Source organism: Argiope bruennichi, chromosome 5, assembly GCF_947563725.1.
Source record: "Argiope bruennichi chromosome 5, qqArgBrue1.1, whole genome shotgun sequence".
NCBI lineage: Eukaryota > Metazoa > Arthropoda > Arachnida > Araneae > Araneidae > Argiope > Argiope bruennichi.
In genome coordinates, this window is record NC_079155.1 from 36,587,038 (window position 1) to 36,610,142 (window position 23,105).

At 31.6% G+C, this 23,105-nt stretch overlaps 1 protein-coding gene across 2 annotated transcripts in view; it reads left to right on the forward strand.

The window, feature by feature from the left end:
* The window catches only part of LOC129968580 (prodigiosin synthesizing transferase PigC-like), a 147,732-nt gene that overhangs the window by 114,400 nt on the left and 10,227 nt on the right, over positions 1-23,105 (forward strand). For both annotated transcript variants that reach the window (XM_056082609.1, XM_056082608.1), the window contains 11 exons: positions 3,157-3,229; positions 3,315-3,419; positions 5,971-6,129; positions 7,088-7,222; positions 16,165-16,249; positions 18,805-18,893; positions 18,978-19,040; positions 19,129-19,221; positions 19,348-19,407; positions 21,243-21,340; positions 21,433-21,496. In XM_056082609.1, the coding sequence (XP_055938584.1) occupies positions 3,157-3,229; positions 3,315-3,419; positions 5,971-6,129; positions 7,088-7,222; positions 16,165-16,249; positions 18,805-18,893; positions 18,978-19,040; positions 19,129-19,221; positions 19,348-19,407; positions 21,243-21,340; positions 21,433-21,496 (1,024 nt within the window). The remainder of the gene's footprint in view (positions 1-3,156; positions 3,230-3,314; positions 3,420-5,970; positions 6,130-7,087; positions 7,223-16,164; positions 16,250-18,804; positions 18,894-18,977; positions 19,041-19,128; positions 19,222-19,347; positions 19,408-21,242; positions 21,341-21,432; positions 21,497-23,105) is intronic.

Below are 23,105 nucleotides of genomic sequence, written 5' to 3' on the forward strand. Positions count from 1 at the left end.
GCTACGCTACCTGAGCAATTGCTTTAGTATCGTGGTGATGTTACTGGGTTGCGAACCACAAGGTCCCAGGTTCTATTCTCGCTCATAACAATTCGCCACAAAAGCATTCTTGAGTGATATTCAATCTAATATCGACGCAAAAGAGAGTCCCGAGGTGTATGTAAATCAAGCTTAGTAGAGCCAAGCCTTGTAAAAGAAGTTTATATAAAGTTGATTTCAATAATTCAAATATAACTTTTCAAATTGTGTTTATCAATTTGAGTATTATGTTTCGAAAGTGGGAAAAATTAGACATTTGGCGATGAGCATTTCAAACTAATACTGGGCTTGGAAATGACAGTAATCGAATAAGCTTCACAAGTGGGATAACATTGGAAATTACCAAATTGAAATTCTACAATGTAAAGAAGTATTTGATACAATTATAAACTCTTGCACTTTTGTATTAAAAAGAGCCTTAATCACTACATGATAGTGATTCGAGAAGGGAAATGTCTTACGGAATATTACCAATCTATTCTAATTGCAAGAATTAATAACATCCATTCCTCAACACTTGAAATATCGTCAATTAAAATAAAACTTGGCTTTGACATCAGTTGCCGCAACTGAACCAATTCCATCCAGCTCCAAACAATTGCACTGTTCAAGACCTCTTAACGTTACCGTCGGTAACTTTTTCCCAATTCTGATGAAAAGCATTGCATTGCACAGATGTGTGTCTTAAATTTTGATGACGCATAAAATCAAAGGTAACTGATGGTCATTCGTCTGAACGCCAACAGATGGCGCATTGAAAGAACAGAGCATTGAACTCTTGTTTTTCATTAGAGACGATTCTTCTGGGGTGTTTAGATGTACGAATCGCTTTCTGTAGACGCGCTTGATAATGTGCGGTCTCAGGACTATATTCCCAAAATTTATTCATTGTATTTTAAATTATTAGGTATTTCATATTCCGTATATCCAAGCCAATGAATCGCAGCATTGAATAAATATCGGTCTTTAATTGGGAAGATAATGCTTTTTAGATGGCATTCACTAGCTCAGTGAGTAGAAAAGCTTCACATTATTACGTCCTTGGTAAGGTAAGCTATTTTATAGGAGCAACACGAGTTTGGGCACTTACGAGACATACTTGACTTTATGTAGATTTTAAATATACAACCGCCTTGAATGCGTTTGTAGAGATGCATCTCAGAAATCATGTAATTGGATATCAGAATTATTGTCAATTCTCAAGAACCGAGGGACTGATATCAAGTTCAGATTATAGCTTTGTTGTTTGAATTTAATCCAGGTTTCCAGAATGGTAAGAGGAACAGTGTTATCCCAAGCTGCTTCCAATTTCCATAGTTCTTGCAACATAATTTTTAATATAATTAAGAGGGCGAAAACAGACCCAGCGGATCGAATGTTTTAACAATAACGGATAAGAGTTACCTCTTTGTATATCCGAATTCTCCAACTGATAACAAGCAAATAAAGAGACTCAAAAGATTTTTTTTAACAAATTCTATTGAAATGTAAATTTTAAATCATAAGACTAAATTTAACATCAAGCTAAACGAAAAATATCAAAATAAAATCAATTAATTGATTAGATTAATTGATATTAGCTGTGAAATCGATAGAGGGCGAAATCTTTCTCTAACAGACCATGTTGCAAACAATTTGAATCAACTAAAGAAGATTACTGCTCCAGAAGGGCTTATTATTTTAAAGTGAGGAAATCGTAGTTATTATCCGTTAAAAATTCACTTTGTGGTTCGTTGATTTACCCACTCCTGTTTCTTTATGATGCCCTTGGGTGATATATTATTTTAAGGTGAAGAAAGGACGAATTGTTGATGATATCTGTTACCTGTTTATTTTATGGTCTGTTGATTTACCGAATTTTATTTTCTTATGGCTCCCGTGGGATGGATCGTGAGATGAAACATAGTGACTTTTAATGTGCGTTCATCAGAATGGAGCAATATTATACAATCTCAGTTATAACAGCATCACCTCCCCTGAAGGGACATTTTTTTATGCAAACAGTAAATTTTCTGAAAGAGTGTTTTTGATGCCATCTTTAAAGATAAAAATGTAGTTTAAACAAATGTTTGCAATTCTTTATAAATATTTTACTGTTGGTTGACTATTTTTTTCTCTGTTTTTGCATATATGTATATGTGTAAGCGCAGTATTTAAAAAGATTGTAGTGATTTAAATAAATGAAACTTGGTATGCGATGTTGATGATAAGATCATATACCTGTTATAAATCTTGGTTTAAATCAATCGAGAATAAGAACCCGAAATGTATATTCCGCTTCCACCACTAAATCGTTAAGGAAAAAATTCTCATTTGTGGGATTTGGAGTTCTCGTGGTGTTCAGATTGCTCAAGACAGTGTGCTAAAAGGGATATTATGCTGTGGGGAAGGAAATGACTCTTTTTTTAGAGGGTGTACGAGAAATTTGCAGGGAGATAATTGCTATTAATTCTGTTACATATTAGCTTTAAATTTCTAGCCTTATTCCATTTTATAAGAAGTTAATTAAATGAGTTTAAAAATTTGAGTTCTCGTGGTTTTCAGATTTCCCAAGATACTGTGCAAAAAGGCATTTTATGTTGGGGGAAAAGATTTAGGGAATATAAGAAAGTATCGGGGAGACAATTTCTTCTAATTCAGTTACATATTAAGAATAAATTTTTTTCATTCTTCCATTTTATAAGAAATTAATAGAATGTTATAAATATTTTTGTATTTATAAGAATTTTTGTTTTTCATTTAAAACATTAATTCATATAATGTGATATCGAAATTCTTTCTCTAACTATATCATGTTTCCGGGAAATTTTTGTTAGTTTGATAGTTAGAAAGATAAATAATATAATTTTAAAGCTATTTTTATATCTGTAAATTATATTTAAATCCTATTTTATTTAAAAATCTCATCTCTCTCAAAAATCTCATTTTTCATGTACTCTGAAGTTATTAGATGTTATATTTGAAAAGTTAGTCTGATGATACAAAGTATGTTTGTCATTTGAATTGATAAACGACGGAGAGTTATTACGGCAATCTATTTGTCTGATAATATAAAATAAATATAATGCTACTTTGATTTATATGATAATATGTGTTATCCTTCTGTTTTTTTTACAGGGAAGTCATGCCAGGTGCAATGTCACCTATGGCTATAGACCTTATGGTTAAATTCTTTGGTGGTGCTCTTGAAGTAAGTTCTTTTCTACTGAGAAAATTTATGGATTTTTGAAATCCTTAATCTTTTTTTTTTATTGATGGAAACATTTTTCTTCTAGAAAGCAGCTTTGGAAAAAGGATTTGTAGACAATTTTTGCAAAAGCAAATATTTCCAGCCAGGCATTCTGACATTTTGCAATCACATGATGATGACCGTTGTAGAGGTAATCTTTTGTACTTTATTAGATTTGCACCGTATTTGACCCAATTTAATATATAGCCATCTAATAAAAATTTTATCAAAAAAGTTGCAAAATTTGTCAGGAATCGGACTATATCTAACTATTTACATCTGAATTAGAACCTAATCTCCACTCTAGCACCTGGATTTTTCAGACTAAAATCACTAGGCTAAAATATGTAACCAAAAACTCATTTAATAAAAATATCAGCTGTAAGAGGTAGTCAACTATAATAAAGAACAAAATAATTGTTACTGCTGTAGAACACAGCTCTAATGCAGCTTCTGGATCATGAATATCACAGGTTTTTTTAGATGAGAAAAATATGATCATTTTGGAAACGGCCGTAAACTCTTCAACAGAATAATTCACAAAATAAGTAACTGAAGAATGTTGAAATTTAGATCACACATATACTGAATGGCCGAATTGTTATGAATACTTGACACTTATATGCAGATCCGTCATAACTTCATGCTGTAACCGCTAGAAAGAGAGATAACTATAAAAAGGGAAAGACACACAACTGAAGCATCAATTGCACTGCGTTGTTTGCAAAGAAATATGCAAAATACATGATTTAACTGAGTTGGACGTTGAAGGATAGTAAGCCCTAGAAGCTGCGGAACTAGCATCAGCAAAACGGCTGCACTTATCAAGTGTTCGAAACCAGCAGTTATTAATGTTTTCAGAGAATGGACTACCAAGTAGATAGCTATGCCTCTATATCAATGGTCAATTTATGGTCGTCACAGACTATTGAATGTCTGATCGAAAAGGACGCTTGCTAGACTTATCCAGAAGAATTATAATGCGTCGAATTGAGGGGAATCTTAACCAAAGAGCAATTGCGAAGGTCCCTGAACGAACTGCATTCCACACATTACACGGTACAGATACAGAAGCCGAAGACCTGTTAGAAAGCCTCTACTGTTCTCCTTGAACAAGAGTACACATTTCCAATTCTCAAAAAGTACAAGGATTGGACAACATATGGCTGGAAAGGGGTCATGTGTTCCGATGAATAGAGTTTTCAATAATACCATGAAGATAACAAGATGCGAACAGGGAGAAAACAGCAAGAAAACTGTTTTGTTGTATTGTTGAAATACTTCAAGTTGAAATACTTTGTATAGTTGAAATACTTGAAGTTGGTAGAGGCAATATAATTTTTCAGGAATGTTTTCTTGGTATTGTATGGGTCCTTTCATTACTATGGAACAACATCTGAATACCTAAGGATATTTGAGTGTTATCGTTGATCAAGTACATCCTGCAATAGTAGAACTGTACCCTGCCGAGGATAGATACTTCAGCTAAACAATACTCCTTGTCTTACAGCTGGTATTTTCGTTAGATATATCGAAAAGTATAACAGACTTTAACTGGCTTTGTGCAGAAAGTGCAGATAATCGAATATTCTCAAAATCCTCATACCACCTGCTGAATCTCAGAGAGTTCATGCCAAGAAGAATCCACGCAATATTAAGGGCAAAAAGTAATCTAGCATAATATTGAGTGGGGTGACCACAATAATTTGTTCACTCAGTGTATATCGGATTTAAGAACATCTCTTCATTTTACTTCCAAGAGAACCTCCTTCGCAAGTCTGTCACAATGTTTTTCTTTTGTTTTCAAAACAATGTCATTTACTTAGAAGAAATAGAACTTAAAATAAGTTCATTTTTTATAACACAAAGAGTCATTGGTCCAGTTAAGGAATTTTTTTTAAAACTCTCGATTCAAAAAGTTTCTATTTGAAATTGAACTACTAATTTCTTTCAATATAATTAAAGAAAAAAATTCTGGATTCTAAAATTCATATTAGCACAGAGTAAAGATTCCAAATACTTTATTCACTGCATCATTACTTCGTCTTTATTCTTCATATCTTTACCTTATAACAATGCCTTAGATTTTTTAAAGCAACATTTGATATCTAAAGTGTATATTTACTTTTTAATTATTTTAATTTGACTGATCCCACTTCCAATTTATGGAGGCTTCTGGTAATTTTCTTTATGGGCTATTTAGGTAATTCAATTTGAAATTCGTACTGATTTAAACATTCCAGTTTAGGTACTTTTTCAGTATCCTATCTTAGCAAAATTTAGATAAGAACAACAACATAAAGAAATTAATCTTTTATCTTTAAATTAATTTGATAAAATTATCGCAACAATTTATGATCCAGCAAGTTAAGTCCTTGAGGATATAAAAGAATATCTTGCAATTTACTTTAAAATCATTATCGTTTTATTAAAATATTTGATGAATCGATATAACCAACAATAAATACTTGTTATCTAATTGCAGCCACATAGCATTCTCCCTGAAATACAACTCCATAAATCATGTATGACTCGTTGCAACTTTTAATCATCTAATTTACGACCCAAGAACTTAATAGAATTGAGGATACAGTACAGGTTCAATGTAGACGATGTTCCAAATTGATAAATTATCTTCAATAATTGAAAAAAAAAGCATTTAGTTATTTTTTCCCCCTTTATAATTTATCCTCTTTTTTTAGGCGATTACTCGGTATGGAGTCAACACACCTGCATCCAAAGGTTTTATGATTAGCATATTTGGGCGCATTTTGGACGATCCGGATTTGCTTGATTACGCCTACGAGAAAGTAAAAGAAGGAGTGGAACAATCATGGTTTTTTAATTTGAGATATTATTGGGTAATTATAAAATTCCTTATTTATAGAAAATTTTTATGTGTAGTGATACAAACACTAATGGATCAATAATTTGCTTATGGATGAAGATAGTGTTAAGAAAATATTTCTTTAGATGTACGGTGGTCCAATAAGCTGTATAATGAAAAAAAAAATCAGAAAATACGAAAAGCAGAGAACAAAAGCTCAGATGTACGCAAAGAACAGCACTTGTAGAAATTAACATCATAAATAGACAATAAATCAATTATTCAAATAAAAGTAGCAGAGCTATCAATAAAATTATGTATTGCAATCTGAAAATAAAAAGATGGTAGAATTTCAAAACGTTAGCATATCGGAAAGTGAGGGCTAATTTGATAACTGAATTCCATCATGAAGAACATAAAACATTTCAAACTAAATAAAAGTTTATAAACAGGGAGTAAGCTGTGATTGGGTTCGACATTCTGTCATTTAGCCGGGCTAAATGAAAGCTTGGTAAGAATTAAGGACACCTTCCAGTTTCTCTTTCAGTGTTCTAAAATCCTGTCAATCAGGCAAAAACTCGACGAAAGTCTGTGAACTGAAGGATGTCAAGATTATTAAATCTGGTGTAGAACTGTCAAAAAGAAAAAAAAAAGACTGGAGCGTCCAGAAATTATTTTTAAATATAGCCGAATACTTTTAAACTAGAATTATGGTTTACAAAACATCTTTACTTAAGTTTAGTTTATAAAATTAATATCCCCTTTCATGGAATTTTCTTTCCCAATCAGATATACTAAAGCATCTAATTTGAATAAATAATAATTATAATACATTCTCACAGCTAAATTACATTTTTTTATTTGTACTTGAATAAAGTCATAAGATATTTATTTAAGAATGATTTCTGTGATGAATTCTTTCTATTTTATTTTATTTATTCTGTAGACATTTTCTTTGTTTTCAATCAACTTAAAGAGTTATTTCTTTTCAGGACTTATTTTTCTTTGACTTTAATCTTCCAAAACTCTGGGAAAAGGTGTTTGAGTATCATATGGGTTTCATGAAATATGACACTGCCAATGAAACTTTTGATGCTTTGATGAAATCTTGTTCCGATTTTGATGAGGTAAGGATGATTTTAATTTTTTTTATATTTTGGAACCGGCAATTTTTTCGCTTTCACTGTCATCTAATATATAAAAATGTCGTGTCACGGTGCTTGTGTTCGTACTCCTCCGAAACGGTTCGACAGAATTTCGTGAAAATTTTTATGTGTATTTGGTAGGTATGAGAATAGGCCGTAAAGTATATTTCATAACGCTAGGTAATTAGGGTGTTTCTATCCACGTTCACCTTACGCTGAGGAGATCGACGCTTGCTTGAAATCATCGCCTCTGTGACATAAAGTTGAATAAGTCCAGCTAAAAATAAACACGCTCGTCCAAATGCTACAAGATCCATCTGCTGATACATTCTCGGACCAATTGTCAGATATCGGCGATGGAAAAGTTGCTGTCTAATAAAATACTGGATGCATAAAATTGCCCACTAATTTCTGCACTATCGTTGATTCGCAAAATGCTCTCATTGACCGCATATTTCTCGATGTACGCACATAATACATAAATCATTCGTAGCTGGCAGAAAGAGCCATTTTGGCAGCAGAAAATCTGGACGTCGACGATTTAAACTTCAAGATACAGCAGTCGTTGCCAGGCGATTTGGTATCATACAAATTGATCGATACAGTTTGCGATGCTAACGAAGCTGTAAATTATCCAACAGAGTTTTTGAACTCACTGGATTTGCCAGGCATGTCACCACACCTTCTACGACTAAAAGTTGGATCTCCGGTTATTTTACTTCGGAATTTGAACCCACCATGGCTGTGCAATGATACGCGATTAGTCATTAAAAAATTGATGAAAAACGGTATCAAAGCCACCATTTTTAATGGTAAATTTCCAGCCGAAAATGTTTTGCTGCCACGAATTCCAATGATTTTCACAGACGTGCCGATCGAATTCAAACGCGTTCAATTTCCTATTAGATTCGCATTCGTAGTGACAATCAAAAAGTCGCAAGACCATACGATGTCTGTTTGTGGCTTAGATTTGGATACACCATGTTTTTCACACGTGGCATGTTCTCGCGTGAGCAAACCATCGAGCTTATTTGTGTTGGCTAAAGACGGACTGAGAAAAAATATCGTATACTCAATTGCTGTTCGAAATGAATATTGATTTTCTTTATTTCACTTTTATACTTTAGGACAAAAAATATATTACTTTTTTCACTTTAGATTTAACTTTTAAGATATCAAACAATGCATATGTTCGTTATGTTAATGAAATACATTGTATTGAGAAAATGAATGGTTGGTGTTTTTTACTATCGACAATCATCGTCTTTAGTCTTCCATTCCTCTTTCTGTCATAGATCCCATCCCCACACACTTACAATGCATTCGTTAACAACCAAAATATTCAATAAAAATAATTTATAAGGCAGAACAACGTTTGCCGGATCAGCTAGTCACTTTATAAAAAAATAAGAGGACTGAAAATCGAAGAGAATTTTAATTTAAGATATTTACCAAACTGGAATTATATAACATTTCCAAATGAACGAGAGACTCCATTCTTTAAGGCGTGATTTAGCGGAGTAGAATATTGAAATATTTGTGGATTCTATGAGAGTGTCTTTAAAGAGAAATATGATATTGTTACGAAAAACAAATTCCGCTAAAATCGAACGGGTTCGTTTGTAGTTAGAGTACGAATGCATAAACGAAAAATACAGAACCGAGAATACACAAACTTTGCACAGTAGCATTTATAACAAATAGCAGCCCACAATTAGTAATCTGTAGCAAACAAAGACAACAGAACACAAAGCGGTCAGATAGAGCTCAGCAGGTGGAAGAAATCCACATAGCTATTCACTAAAGTCTCTCTAAACGTCTGCTAATCACCACTGACTCCTCGCTTTAGCTGTACTAAACTGCCAATTTACTAATATACGACTGGCTGCTCCACGCACGACTCAATTTTGCTTCAGTACTAAACACCAAGATTCGGCGTACAACTCAATTCACCAATCGCTTGAGCCCCACTCAACGCTTGTGTTTCACTGAATTAATTCTACTGATTCGCTATACGACTTTATACTACTGCTCGACTGCCTTCTTCTTGAACTGCTGGCCTTTCGTAGTTTCCGGGAAAGGGAAGAGACAGTTCTCTAAGAATTAAGCACAACTCCTCTCATATTCGTCCTATTGCCAAAATTCTTGACAATTCTAGTAATGTTATTTTGTCGCCAAAGTTGCCAAGCCTGGGGGTCAATCATCCAGCTTCCGGTTAGTATCCAATAGAGCTGATCCTAAAATGGTCTTCCCTAAGATGGAACTAACTGTTCTGAGAATCAACATTACAGATTCGTAACAATATGATACTGTGCCGTTTTATGAAACTTTTAAAACAAATGGTAGAAAGTGTTTGAAGAAAGAATCTCCATACTCTATCCCACTTCAAATAAAGCAAGCATAAGCAACCATTTAAGATATACTATTTACTATTAAAAAAAATTAATAAATATAATTTTAAATATCAGCAATCTTAATACCAAGAAATTCTTGCTGTGATTTCATGCAAAAAGTTTTCGTTTAGAATTCAGATTTAGCCTTTTTATTTCCAACGTTTAAAATTCATAAACGTTTTCTTCACAATAATATGGATCTCAAAATGTTATCTATTATGTCGCAATACATGGAAATCGAGTAAAGAAAGGGGAATTGCCCTTGTGATTTCGCCCCTGACATTCGAAAATTTTCTCCCTCTTTTTGTATTCTTAACCTTTCTCTTCACAATTAGAGGTTAGAATTTTTCTAAAAAAAATGAAAAGGAGGCATTTAATTGCCTACTTATGCGAGAAAATCTAGATAAGAATGCCCCCTAAGGTTTAATTAAAAATTTCCCATTTTAAACGCATTTAAACATGAATATTCAAAACATTCTATGTCAGCTGAAGTGGCGATAATTAAAGATTTATTCAATTAACGATGTTAAGACATCTAAACGATAGGATTTGTTTATATTTCTTAAACAGATCAATTAAAAAAATGTTTCAAAAATCAAAATAAACCCAAAATAGGACTCGAATTCGACATTTTCTTTAAAAATTAAAATATCCTCCAAGGTATTTTGTAAAGATACTAATCAGAATGTTGCATTTCCTAACAAGCAAAAGTAACAGAACATGTTATACTCTAAAACATGCTCAGAGCATAGTAATCAAATTTTTCCTGCACAATTTATTAGAGGAATTAGTATTTTTTGCAGAATCTATTTGGAAACTAGTGTATGTAAGAATTACACCACGTACAATTTTCCTTTGATGTAATGATTTTAAGCATGGGCTTGAAACCATCAAAGCAATCACACTTTGCCATTAGTGTACGAATAACCAATAACTGCACTATATGCTCGACATACAATTTGCCCCCCCCCCATTCCCATGTTTCATTCAATTATAAATATTAAGTTAATTAAGTCTTTCCTCCAACAAAACTATAAATATAAATTTAATTAAGATTTTCTTCCAGCAAAAAATGATAAGTCAGCTCTGAGCCTAGTTAAAGCAATCCGCAGTACTGTATTATTTGCTGGGTTGCTTTTGTTTCCCTAAGACCCTTATATTGTTGCTAACCGCTGACTAATTGCACATATTTCTAGCAAATTATTTGGTACAAAAAATGGAAATTGAAGTTATTTTATATTTCTATTAAACATAGTCATAAAAAATGGCTCCGCAATAACTCCTCATGCATCCGGAATTTTATTGAAATGTCAAAGTTCTGACAGAATGGGTGAAGGAATGAAAGTGAAGATCTAATCACCAAAATTAAAACACTGGCTGCAGTTCAAACCTTCCTCTGAAAGTGTATTCCGTCATCAGATTGGGAGATATTTGACCCAATTTCATTTCTTACCAACTGGGGAAGCACTGGAAATGTGGAATGGAACTTCATGGCGACACGGTAGTGCGACTAACTAAAATCAACAGAAATTTGCGCTTAATTAAAGTCGATTTCAGTTTATATGGGGGGTAATCAGATAGTGAGAAGTCAGCTGAAGTTATGGTAGGGAGGTAAAGGAACAGTCAATCAAAACAGAGATACTGAGAGAGAATGCTATAACTAATGAGACGATCGAGTTTTCCTTGTTAGAGTTAAGCAGTGGGGTAGCATGGGCATGGTAGAGGATTTAATTTTTTTCTAAGAACATAATTTTTTTTTATTTGAATTCTTATCAGTATTAAGTTTTCTGTATGGTATTAAAGATTTGGGAGTATCTTATGAAGTAGTTTCAATTCCTTTATTGCTTTGTTTTTCGAAAGATTCGTGGGGATCTTAAGTTGAGATCTTCTTGTATGTAGCGAGAGTTGACAAGGATTTCTATAGGTGGCAATGCAATTCTTGAATGATAGGAAAAATGTATTTTTATAGTTGTGTTAGAATAGATTTGATTGGTGGTATTGATTATTTTCGGAGCTTAATCACCCATTTTGTATTTCTCTCACTTCCAGTGAGGCGGTTTGAGAATTTCGACCTAACATCCAAGAAAGCTACTTTCGGGCGTTTGGTTTCTCTCGACGAGAGGTCGGTATGAAAATCAGCAAATGTATTAAACACCCGTACAATGTCTATATTGTCTCTAATGGTTATGGAGTTTTCACAGTCTATTCCAATGTGAATTAAGGTGGTAGAGATGGGGAAGGCACTCACTAAATAGGCATATTTTTACTGTTTTCAAAGGATGTGGTTTCTATTTTTTTGTGTTGTAACTACAAAGTAAGAAAGATTACAGGCCTATTTATTATAAAAAAATGTTTCCCACTGGAATACTCTTTTAAAGACGAACGATACAGAAAACGAAAATTAATATAAAGAGATTTAAAGAAAATACAATATCACTATTGAAAAACTGCAAGGCAATTGCTCAAAGTTAGTGCGATGACAGATTTATTACTTCAACCGACTCAGAGAAATCGAAATTCCTCTTGGGAGAGTCCATGTCGTCCACCAGCACTTCGAAAAAGTCTTGTTGTTAAAGAGACCACTTGTAAAGTACTTGGATGTTAAAGAGGTATTGTCTTGAAGCTACTAAGGAAGAGAAATCTTGTTTACTCGTACAGCAACTTCTCACTCACGAACTCGAGATACCTTCCTTCCCTCTAGTGGAAGTTCTAATAAGAACAAATTTATGGTATGTTTATGGTATGATGCTTAAATTAGTTTTTTATTCAATAAATTCAATTACAATTTTTATATAATTAATTTTCATGCATTATCACTTTATTTCTGTGAACATTATTTGAATCTATAAGCATTTAGCATTGTTTATACATTTATGTACGGAGTTGCCACCCCAACACCGTGCGCGAAGCACATCGTTGGAGCATTGTTTATACAGTGAGCGAAAAAAAAGTATAAGGACAACATGTAATTGCATAAAAATATGCTTTATTTCCATTTCACCTAAATGAACTTTTTATATTTCTTACTTCTGCTGCATAATTTTGTGATAATACTTATACCACATAAAAAACATAATTTAGCTTCAAAATATTGATTTTACAAAATTTAACATTAAAGGAAATATGGAAAAAATTATAAGGACATGTTGTAAAATACTTAAAAAATGTTTCAATAATCAAGAAAACTACCTTTCTTTTCAACCACTTGAATAAGCCGAGAGGTCATAGATCCTGAAAGATCTTTTAAAATGTCCACAGATATTTTTTCCCAAGCGTCTTTGATAGCGACGACAAGATCTTGTGTACATTGATACTATGTGCCGTTTTTATAAACTTCTCGGGCTAGAAGTCCCCATAAGTTTTCGATTGGATTAAGATCGGGACATCTCGCCGGCCAATCAAGTAAATTTACAGAATTAGCTTCAAACCAGAGTTTTGCACTCGTAGAAACGTGTATCGAAGCATTATCCTACTGAAAAATATAGTCCCCTGAAGTAATTAGTGGCGCTTCAGGTAACAAACTGTTTCCTAACATATCAACATATCTGTCCGAATTCATTTTACGGTTGATAAATACAACTGGAGTGGTTCCATTTGCCTCAAAAGCGCCCCATACCATAACCGAGCCACCACCATATTGACGCCTGGAAAACACTTCCTTGGTCTTTCGCAGATCATACCAAAAATAACGAAAACCATCAGGTCCATCAAGATTGAACTTTTTTTCGTCCGAAAAAATTACATCAGCCCACTTTTGAAAAAATTTATGAAGAATGTATAAAAGAAATGTATTTTTTGGCAAAGAAAACTCTTCTTTTCTTATGATGATTTGTAAGAGGGGGGCGTGACACTAATTTCCCGTAAGAAACTTGAGGATGTTTACTCAAAACATTTTGAACAGTCCTTGTTGAGCATGGTAAACTCAAATTTGGTCTAACTTCATTTGCGGTTTCTCTTTTCTCGCAAGCTCTCCTTACAATCATATTTTTTTGTCGACGAGTGAGAATTTCTGGTCTCCCAGTTCGCTTTTTCATACCATACATCCAAGGATTTTTTTAAAAATTATAAACCACCGTTTTAGATCTCTTGATTCTTTTTGAAATTTCCCATCCACTTAATCCACATTCTCGAAAAGCAACAATTTTTCCTTTTTCAGAGTCAGAAAGTTGAGTTCCTTTGGGCATCGTTTAAAAATTCGCACTGAAAGTCACCGAGTGGGAAATTCTTTTTGCAAATGAATCTTTTAACTCGGAATTGTCATTTTATGCTTTCAAATATGCAAATTTTTAAATAGTTACTGGAGAAAAAGAAATGTCCTTATACTTTTTTCCGTTTTCATTTAGGTTTAAAAATCAAAATTTAAATTTTAGCAGATTTAAAATTGAAAATTTTAATTACTTTATGCATAAAATATTTTAGTTTTACTTCTATTTTTGCTGCAAAAATTTGCATACGATTCTGTAAACAAGGCTTCTAGATTTGGCAATTTTTCGCTTGTCCTTATAATTTTTTCGGGCACTGTAGGTGTTTTCATGTATTGGAAATTCTAAAATTCTATTTCATGTTTACTATTTAATGCTATTAATGATTATTTAATATTATTTATAATATACAAGGTGATTATAATTGAAGTTAAGATTTCAAAAATCGATAATTTTAAAACTACTGGTCAGAATAACTTGCTATTTCAGAAGAGCAATCGTGAGGCAATAGAATTTTGTTTGGCAAAGGAAAAAATAGTTCGAAAATGTGCCATTAGATAGTGTTGTCAGGGGAAAGACCAAAAATGGATTAGTTAAATACAAGAATATTGTTAGCCGAAAGGAAACAATAGAGTTCAGCGGTTTACTAAAAATTTATTAGCGATAAGACAAGAATGCCTGCTTATAACGACATAGAAATGATGAAAAAAAGGGCTTTATGTAACAAACACTTCACTGATGGGTGGTTAAGGCATAAGTTGCTCAATGTACTCTCAGCCTTGTTCCACTATTAATTGGAACCGCAAAACGTCATGCTCCACAAAAGATCAGAGGGTATTTGTACTGATACAATGGATGTAGGATGTGATGCTTGCCTTCAAGTTTAATATATTCTCAATCCATCCTCTATAAACAACATTCTCCAGGTACATCCCTCCCCCAATATCCAAAAATCACACGGGTTTAAGTCGGAGGAACGTGACGGCCACGTTGTTGAAAACTGGCGGCTTATGATCCTATCATCTTCGAAATGAGCACTCAGCTGCTGATTCACAGGAGTAGCAATATGCAGAGGAGCGCCATCTTGCATGAATGTTGTGCGATATACACTGACGCTGTTCAAGTGTCGGAAGGACATGGTTATGCAAAAGGACTTCATACCGCTTGCCAGTAACGGTGTAGGTAACGGGACCCGCATGTTGTGATCTCTTCGAAAAAAATAAAATCGGAATGAGACGATAAACGCTGCCGTTATTCCACACCAGAGTGACGTTTTCAGATTGAAGAGGTAATGACTGTAGCTGGAACGGATTCGATAGCCCATATCCTGCAATTTTACGTATTTAAAGAACCGTGAAAATGGAAATGGGCTTCATCAGACCATCTGTATCCGTTGTACCTTTCCACCTGGGCAAGAAATATCGTAGTGCAAAAGATTCACGTGCTTCCAGGTCAGAAGATAGCAATTGCTGCGCATGAGTTATCTTATACGAATAACAGCGCAAGATGTTCCGTAGGACTTTACGCACCAGGCTGATCGGCATATACAGCATTCAGCCAACTCCCCGTGCACTGCTTGTTCCAGCATCACCATTAGTCCGTTTTTGTAATGCTGTAGTCACATCTTCCATTGCCGCAGCTAAGCTGCTTTCCTTCCTTTACCCCGTTTCACATCAAACGAACCGATCTCTTGGAATTTAGCAATCATTTTTCGCAGATCATTTGTGATTATTGGGCCTAATTTTATGGATTTTAATGTCCGAAACTACCTGATAGCTGCAAGTGCAAAGCCATCGTTCTTATAAAAAAAGGCTTCAAGATCAGAGCGCGATCCTTCATAATCACAGTCATAATGAAACATTCAGGCAAAGAGCTAGTGTTCTGCATTTTTATGGCAGCTGTGTCTGCGATGCGAATATCATGTTTAAGTAATTCGCATATCTCCAGACAATGCGAACCTTGACAGCGCCATCTATTGGCACATTTTGGAACATTTTTTTTCCATCGCCAAACAAAATTCCCAAAATCTGATTATTCTGCTAAAATATCAAGTTATTCTAACCAGTAGTTATACAATTATCGATTTTAAATATCGTAATTTTAATTATAATCACCCTGTATTTAAGGAATAAATTAATTTTTCGGATTTTGGATATTATTAATAAATGGAATCAATTTTATGAGACAGAAGTCGATTTTTTTAAAGTACTGTTTCTGAGTAGTTATTTCTTCCCTAATTCCTCTAATTTCAATGTTTAATTGAGGAATAAGGTATGCCTGCTGTAACTGTTTCTGGACTTTTCAAGATATGATTTCAATTTACTTACAGGCAGCAAAAAAGCATATGGAGTGCACGGAAAATTCTTCAAATTGGAATATGGCCATGTTTTCGATTTTATGCCAAGCAAAAGAAAGTGAGTCTGAAAATAATAATATATTGCTGGTAAAATCTTTGTAAAATTTGCTAAAAACAAAAGATTTAAATTATACAATGTGGAAATAAAGTTTACGAAGAACATTGAAATTATTTTACATTTATGAATGTTTATGTTACTATTGTAATTATATATTTATTTTCTAATTGACTTTATTATCCTCTCTCCGAAGAATATTCTATGAGAAATTTGTTTTTAAATTTAGGATTAAAATATTTAAAGCTGAGAAACATTATTCTGAAATAGTTTGATAACTTGTAAGTTTAAGACAGCTCACTCTGCGTTCAACTTTTCAAAGAGGGAGAATTCACTCTGTAGTGTGCTCCTCCGTTTATATAGCTTACGTGAAAAACTATAAAATTTTCCACAATCCACTTAATAAAAGAAATTGCCATAACTCAAATATTTTTAAATATTTCCATTTTTTGTCGTCAATGTTGAAAATTTTTCGCCAAGTTTGTCACCAAAGTCGGGATTTGGCATCCAATTAGGATTCCTTAAAAATATCTGTAAGAATTTGTTCCTTGCTATGAAGCTAACTATTCTGAGGAGCAACAAAAACATTCATAACTACATATTATATTGATTATTTTTTTAGTTAATATTTATTGTCTCCGATCATATGTTCTTTCTGCTTTCGACTCAAATTTCGCTTTCCTGAAGTTGTTCGCTGTCTCTTTTTTGCATTTTTTTAGCAAATGTTTTCAGTCTCACATATTTTATTTTGAAGTTTCTTTGAACTGTCATCCTTTCAGCATTATTTGAGCCCTTCTGTTTCTGTTCGAATGTTTCATTTTGCATTCTTTTTGAAGTTATTGATTTTCGAAAGGGAGTATGTTTCTTTGGAAGTAAGATTCAAAAATGCTATTTTATTTATGCATGGAATAGCAGGACGAAATAAAAGATCAATAATACGATATAGAGGATGTGTTGAGTTAGAATATGTATTTTCAGATTTATGTTTGTCCGCCATTTCAAATATTTTTGTTTTCTTTTAGTTATGATAGATAACTAGAATAAAAGAAAGAATAGAATTGAAAATTTGCAGTTCAATAATATATGTAGATAAATTCTAGGATTTGCAATTATTTAATTGATCGGATTCAAAGCATAAGTTTTGCAGTATCTCTAGAACTTTCTTGCATACTTTATAACAATGTACCATTCCTCTATTTCTATATAAAAATTATGGTTTTTGAAAAAGGCAGCATGCGTTTCTATTTCCATTGTTTCTCGTATGAGAGTTTTGTGTTTGGTAGCACAGTAAAGACATACAAATATATATTTTTGACTTTTTTTTCTGATCTAATGCAGCAATTCGCCCGAGAACTATAATTTTAGTTTAAAAAAATCACATGCAAACATTTCTGTATTTAAGTTTCGCGCCTTATGTTTTTGAATTATCTCGCTTATATACTTGTGAAACAATATATTAATAAGCAATCCACCTTTTGATAAATTATATTCAAATTTTGATCCGGATCTATAATTTGACCACTGCTAAAACTGAGTGCATCAAACTATCCATCTAGCTGTTATGTTTAAAGCTATCGTATTCAGGCAACCAGGAAGACAAACTTACTGTGAATAGATTTTATCCGTAATTTTATAGAAATCTAAAAATTTTATGTAAAGAATACATACTAAATACAGTCTGTTTAACTCAAAGGGATTTTCTGAGCTACCGTGCTCAAAGATAGGGACAATTCCATAATTTCAGGAGATTCGTGACAATTTGAGACTCAGGAATAACTCAAACTCTCGAGTTCTAAATTTTTGACAGTTAAAATTTCTTTTTCCTTGTTTAGTTGTACTAGAAAAGGTAAAGAATACACTAATCTGAACGACTTTTATGCTTAATGAATTAAATTAAGAATTACTAATCTCATATGAATATCTCCTTTTCTTTCAAAATGGATATATATTTATTGAATAAATATCTCTTTACCAATGTCATATGAATATCTCCTTTTCTTTCAAAATTGATATGTATTTATTGAATAAATATATCTTTACCAATCTCATATGAATGTCTCCTTTTCTTTCAGAATGGATATATATTTATTGAATAAACATCTCTTTACCAATCTCATATGAATATCTCCTTTTCTTTCAGAATGTATATATATTTATTGAATAAATATCTCTTTACCAGTGTCATATGAATATCTCCTTTTCTTTCAGAATGTATATATATATTTATTGAATAAATATCTCTTTACCAGTGTCATATGAATATCTCCTTTTCTTTCAGAATGTATATATATTTATTGAATAAATATCTCTTTACCAGTGTCATATGAATATCTCCTTTTCTTTCAGAATGTATATATATATTTATTGAATAAATATCTCTTTACCAGTGTCATATTAATATCTCCTTTTCTTTCAGAATGTATATATATATTTATTGAATAAATATCTCTTTACCAGTGTCATATGAATATCTCCTTTTCTTTCAGAATGTATATATATATATTTATTGAATAAATATCTCTTTACCAATGTCATATGAATATCTCCTTTTCTTTCAGCTGTCGACAACGATATTTACAGTGATTTTGCTAGATTTTTAGCAACATCATCGAACGTGGAAAGTGCGAACATTCCTCATGCCATGCAGGTATGAAATAATAAATAATAATAATTTCATTAAACTATGAATATTCTTTTAATAACTCATTAATATATTATAATTTAATTTTAGGAAGTGGCTAATCAAATAGCTAAAGATTTTAGTGTTGAAAAATTCAAATCTATGTCAGTCGAGGTATTTTCTTTTCTTTTCAAACATTGTTGTAATTATCTAAGTATTGTTTTTTTTCTTCAAATGATTACTCCTCATACAATACTTTTAGGAAGCTGAAAATTGGCTACAAACTTCAACTACATTGGCTGGATATAAATTTAGAACTTTTCTTAAAAGGCATGGCCACAGGTGTTTAAAGGAAGTATGTGGAAATATCCAAAGTGATTTTTATAATATAACATTTTAGATAACTGATATTCTGTCTTTTATATATTATTTCCCATGACATTTATCTAAATTTGTTAGATAATTGTTCCTTTTATTTCAGTTTGATATCTTTTCAATCCCATGGGGAATGGATCCTAAGCAGTTGGTAAAACTTTTACAGGTAAAAACAAAATTTTGGTTTATTTAAGTAAAAAGGGAATCTAGTGATTATGTAATGTCTAAAAAAAATTTTTTTTTAAACTTAGACCAATAAAATATAAAAGAATATTTACTAATTTTGAAGCAATATAAATAAATGCTACAAAGGTAATCCTAAAAAAGTAGAGACGAGCTTTATTTTTTTTTTCATTTAGAATTAATTATCACTGTGAATAAAACACATGTTTAAAATAATTTGAAAAATAAGATTATACTGAATAAAATAATACTGCTAATCAAATTAAAAAAATACATTTTGAAATTATCAAATAAGACAGAAAACATTTTCTTTTAATGCAAATAGTTCATCACAAAAAACTTGGATATTTCATATAGACCGAATTATGCATAATTTAAAATTGACCTTTACACAAATGGAGGGACAAAGACAATAATGCATAATATAAAGTAATATATACATAATATAAAGTGGATCTTGTCTGAACTCAATTTGCACGAATACGTATCGAGGGATGTATATCCTCTTATATTGTGGCTTTCCTTTTAAAAATTATTATTGATTGAATTTAAAAAAGAAATGTTTACATTTGCTCTTTAAGATCATTGTAATTCCAGTTAGCTGAATTCTTAAATGAATAATTCACAAACGATTTTTTGATGCATTTAAAATAATAATAAAATTATTCGTTCTAAATCAAACATAAAATATTATGCACATCATGGAAATATTGTTCCCAGAATGCAAGAAAAGTTTTTACTGATTAAAATAATTTTTTAAAATATTTCTGTCAAAATAAAATTTTATTTTTTAGATTTTATGTTAAATTAACTTTTTGGATCTAGATAGAAAAATTCAATAATTGTTTTTAATACGAATAGACTGGAAGTTATAAAGAAAATAATACAGAATATTATAATGCAAATTCCATTGATGGAAAAATGTTGTATTGAATCACTCTTGCAATGGATATTCTATAGGCGAAATCATTTTCATTGGTACAAAAAAATATCAACATTATAGAGCATGTACATATTAGGTCACAAATTTAACTAAATAGTTATAACCAGTACTTATATAAACATTAGATTGGTTTAAAAGGGGCAACAGACTAGCCCTTATATCCTCTGATTTCACCCAATTTGATTTTTACTTGCGAGGTATAATTCGAACCTTGGTATATACTATTTCACTCTAAAGACAGTAAATCCTTAAACAAAAGTTAATGAAAGCTTGAAGCGATGTTATGGGCTAAAACTTCAGTATATGTTCAGAGACATTATTAGAAAATATTTGTTCCACGGTGAAATTGAAGGAAAGATAATGGATGTCTTATAAAGAAAAGTAAGTACCTGTCATAACATAAATGAGGTTATAAATAGTGATCTTCAATATATTTACAGAAAGTATTGATAGCAGTAATGCATTGAAATTGAAGAAGTTATGAAGTTCTTAAACAAAAGTTAAAGAATTCAACAAAAGAAATTTAATGAATTGAATTGAATTTAAAACAAAAGTTAAAGAATAAAGTAAATTTGCAGGCATATTGCAAAATATGGCAATTTATTTTTGGGTTTTCATTTTTGCCTGTGATAGCTGTTAAGTTGGTTCATGTAAACTGATTGTTCTGTTCTATTATCTATGCTTATGTTATGTTGTTATTTTACTTTTTCGGAATAAGATCTTATGTGTTTTGAAATACTATTATATTTCTTGTATAATTTCCTCTGATTTTTGTATGCACATTATTCTCTTTTTAATTAGTTAAATCGATTGAGATAATACTAGTAAATAAATATTTATAAAAATATAAATGACCATATTTTTTTTATTTCTAGAATCTCGCAGGTATTGGTAAAGAAGAAACAAAACAAGAAGATGACAGTATCGATAAAATATTTTCACAGCTTAATGTTCCATTGACTTTCATGTCCAAGTAAGCAGATGATAACTCTTGAGCCGATTAATATAAAATCATTGCATTTAAGTTTCCAGAAAATTCATTTGATTTTATTAAATATTATCTAGATTGAAGCTTAGATTTGTTTTGCCGAACTGCCGAAGAGGAGTCAGAGCTAGAGAAACTTCGAAAGTAAATTAAAGCATCTTTAGCATTTGTTACTTTAAAACATTCTCTAAAGATGATTTCTCAATATATGTTGTTTATTTATCCAGGGAAAAAAATCTTAAATTTTCATATGATTAATGATAATATATTTAAAAATGCGCATAATTTTTGTAATTATTGGAGTGATTAGAAATATTATATATATATATTCTTTCTCTTTATATATATCTTTTGTCAATGGCAACACTTTATTTTTTACGAAACAGAACCTTCTGTTATTAGGTGCACCTTGCCCAAGTAAAGACAAACTATAAAGATTTCAATTATCTCTGAATCCATTGTGCTAAGTTTAAGATAATATTAAAACCTCTTTTTTCGATCTCATCTGTTTGAAAAGTAAAGAACCATTTTGGGAGGGTTTCTCACATTCATAGACTTTTTCACCTTTCTTAAAATTAAAAAAAAAAATGAAACAAATTACTTGTGGACTATTCAACCATACATTGGAAGGCCAAGAAACAAACCAAATGAGAAAGACCAGGTCCTTAGGTTTGTTCTTGATTTATTTTATCATAATATGTGACAACTTCCTTTGTCCATATGGACATATTTCGGAAAAGGAATATAACCACGGTTGGAACAATGAAAAGAAACGAACCTTGAATTGCTCCAAACCAAAAATAAGGAAGTTTATTCATCGTTATTTGTATTCACGAATGATTCTTTGCTTGTGCCATACTTATTCATAAGAAAGCAATGTGCTATATCTCAAAGTTCACTATGCTCTGAAAAGAAGTTGACAGTTCAAAATCTAAAAACCTTCAAGCAATCTTGATTATAAATCTATAAAAAGTATTGTAAACACCTTAAATATAAGGATTTCATGCTATACTTGTAAAAGAATAACTAACAGGTGGTCAGGCATTTATTTTGAAATATTATTGATATTTCTGCGATGAATGCGAATATACTATTTCTGGCAAAAATCTTAACTGGAAACCAAAGTCACAGAGAATATGGTGAGTTTTTATTAAAACTCTAGTTATGACATTAATATAAAACCATATTTGAGCTCCCAAGTCAAGATGATGGATCTAAATTAGAGAAAGGGACGCAAGGGCAGTTGAAAGACTTTGGAAATTCTACTTCTGAAACATAGATCTCTACGAGTACAAACAGAAAAAGGGGTAGCTACTATTTCTTTAAATTTCAAAATGCATGCATGAAGTGTGGTAAATGCATATGCTAGTCGCTCTTGAATCAAGCATCTAAAAATTGCAGTTCTGCAGTTACTTAGTGAGAAACATTTTACTATATACTAAATACCATCATAAGCAGGTAACTTTGTTCATATAATGACATAAACATGGATATAATGTAATTTAATGTTTTTTAATGTATTTTAATTATTAATATTTTTTTAATATTGGAGATAAAAGTAATAAAATTTATTTAATTTTGACTAAGAGTTCTTCTGTGTGACAAAAATTTCTGAATTTTTTTTATTTATATTGTTGTATCTTGAATTAAATGTACAATGAAAAATATGAAATAAAATTTTCTTACTAAATGTAATGAATTTGCCTCAATGTTACTACCATACTTTGAAGTGTTTGCAGCTGAAATTTTCTGT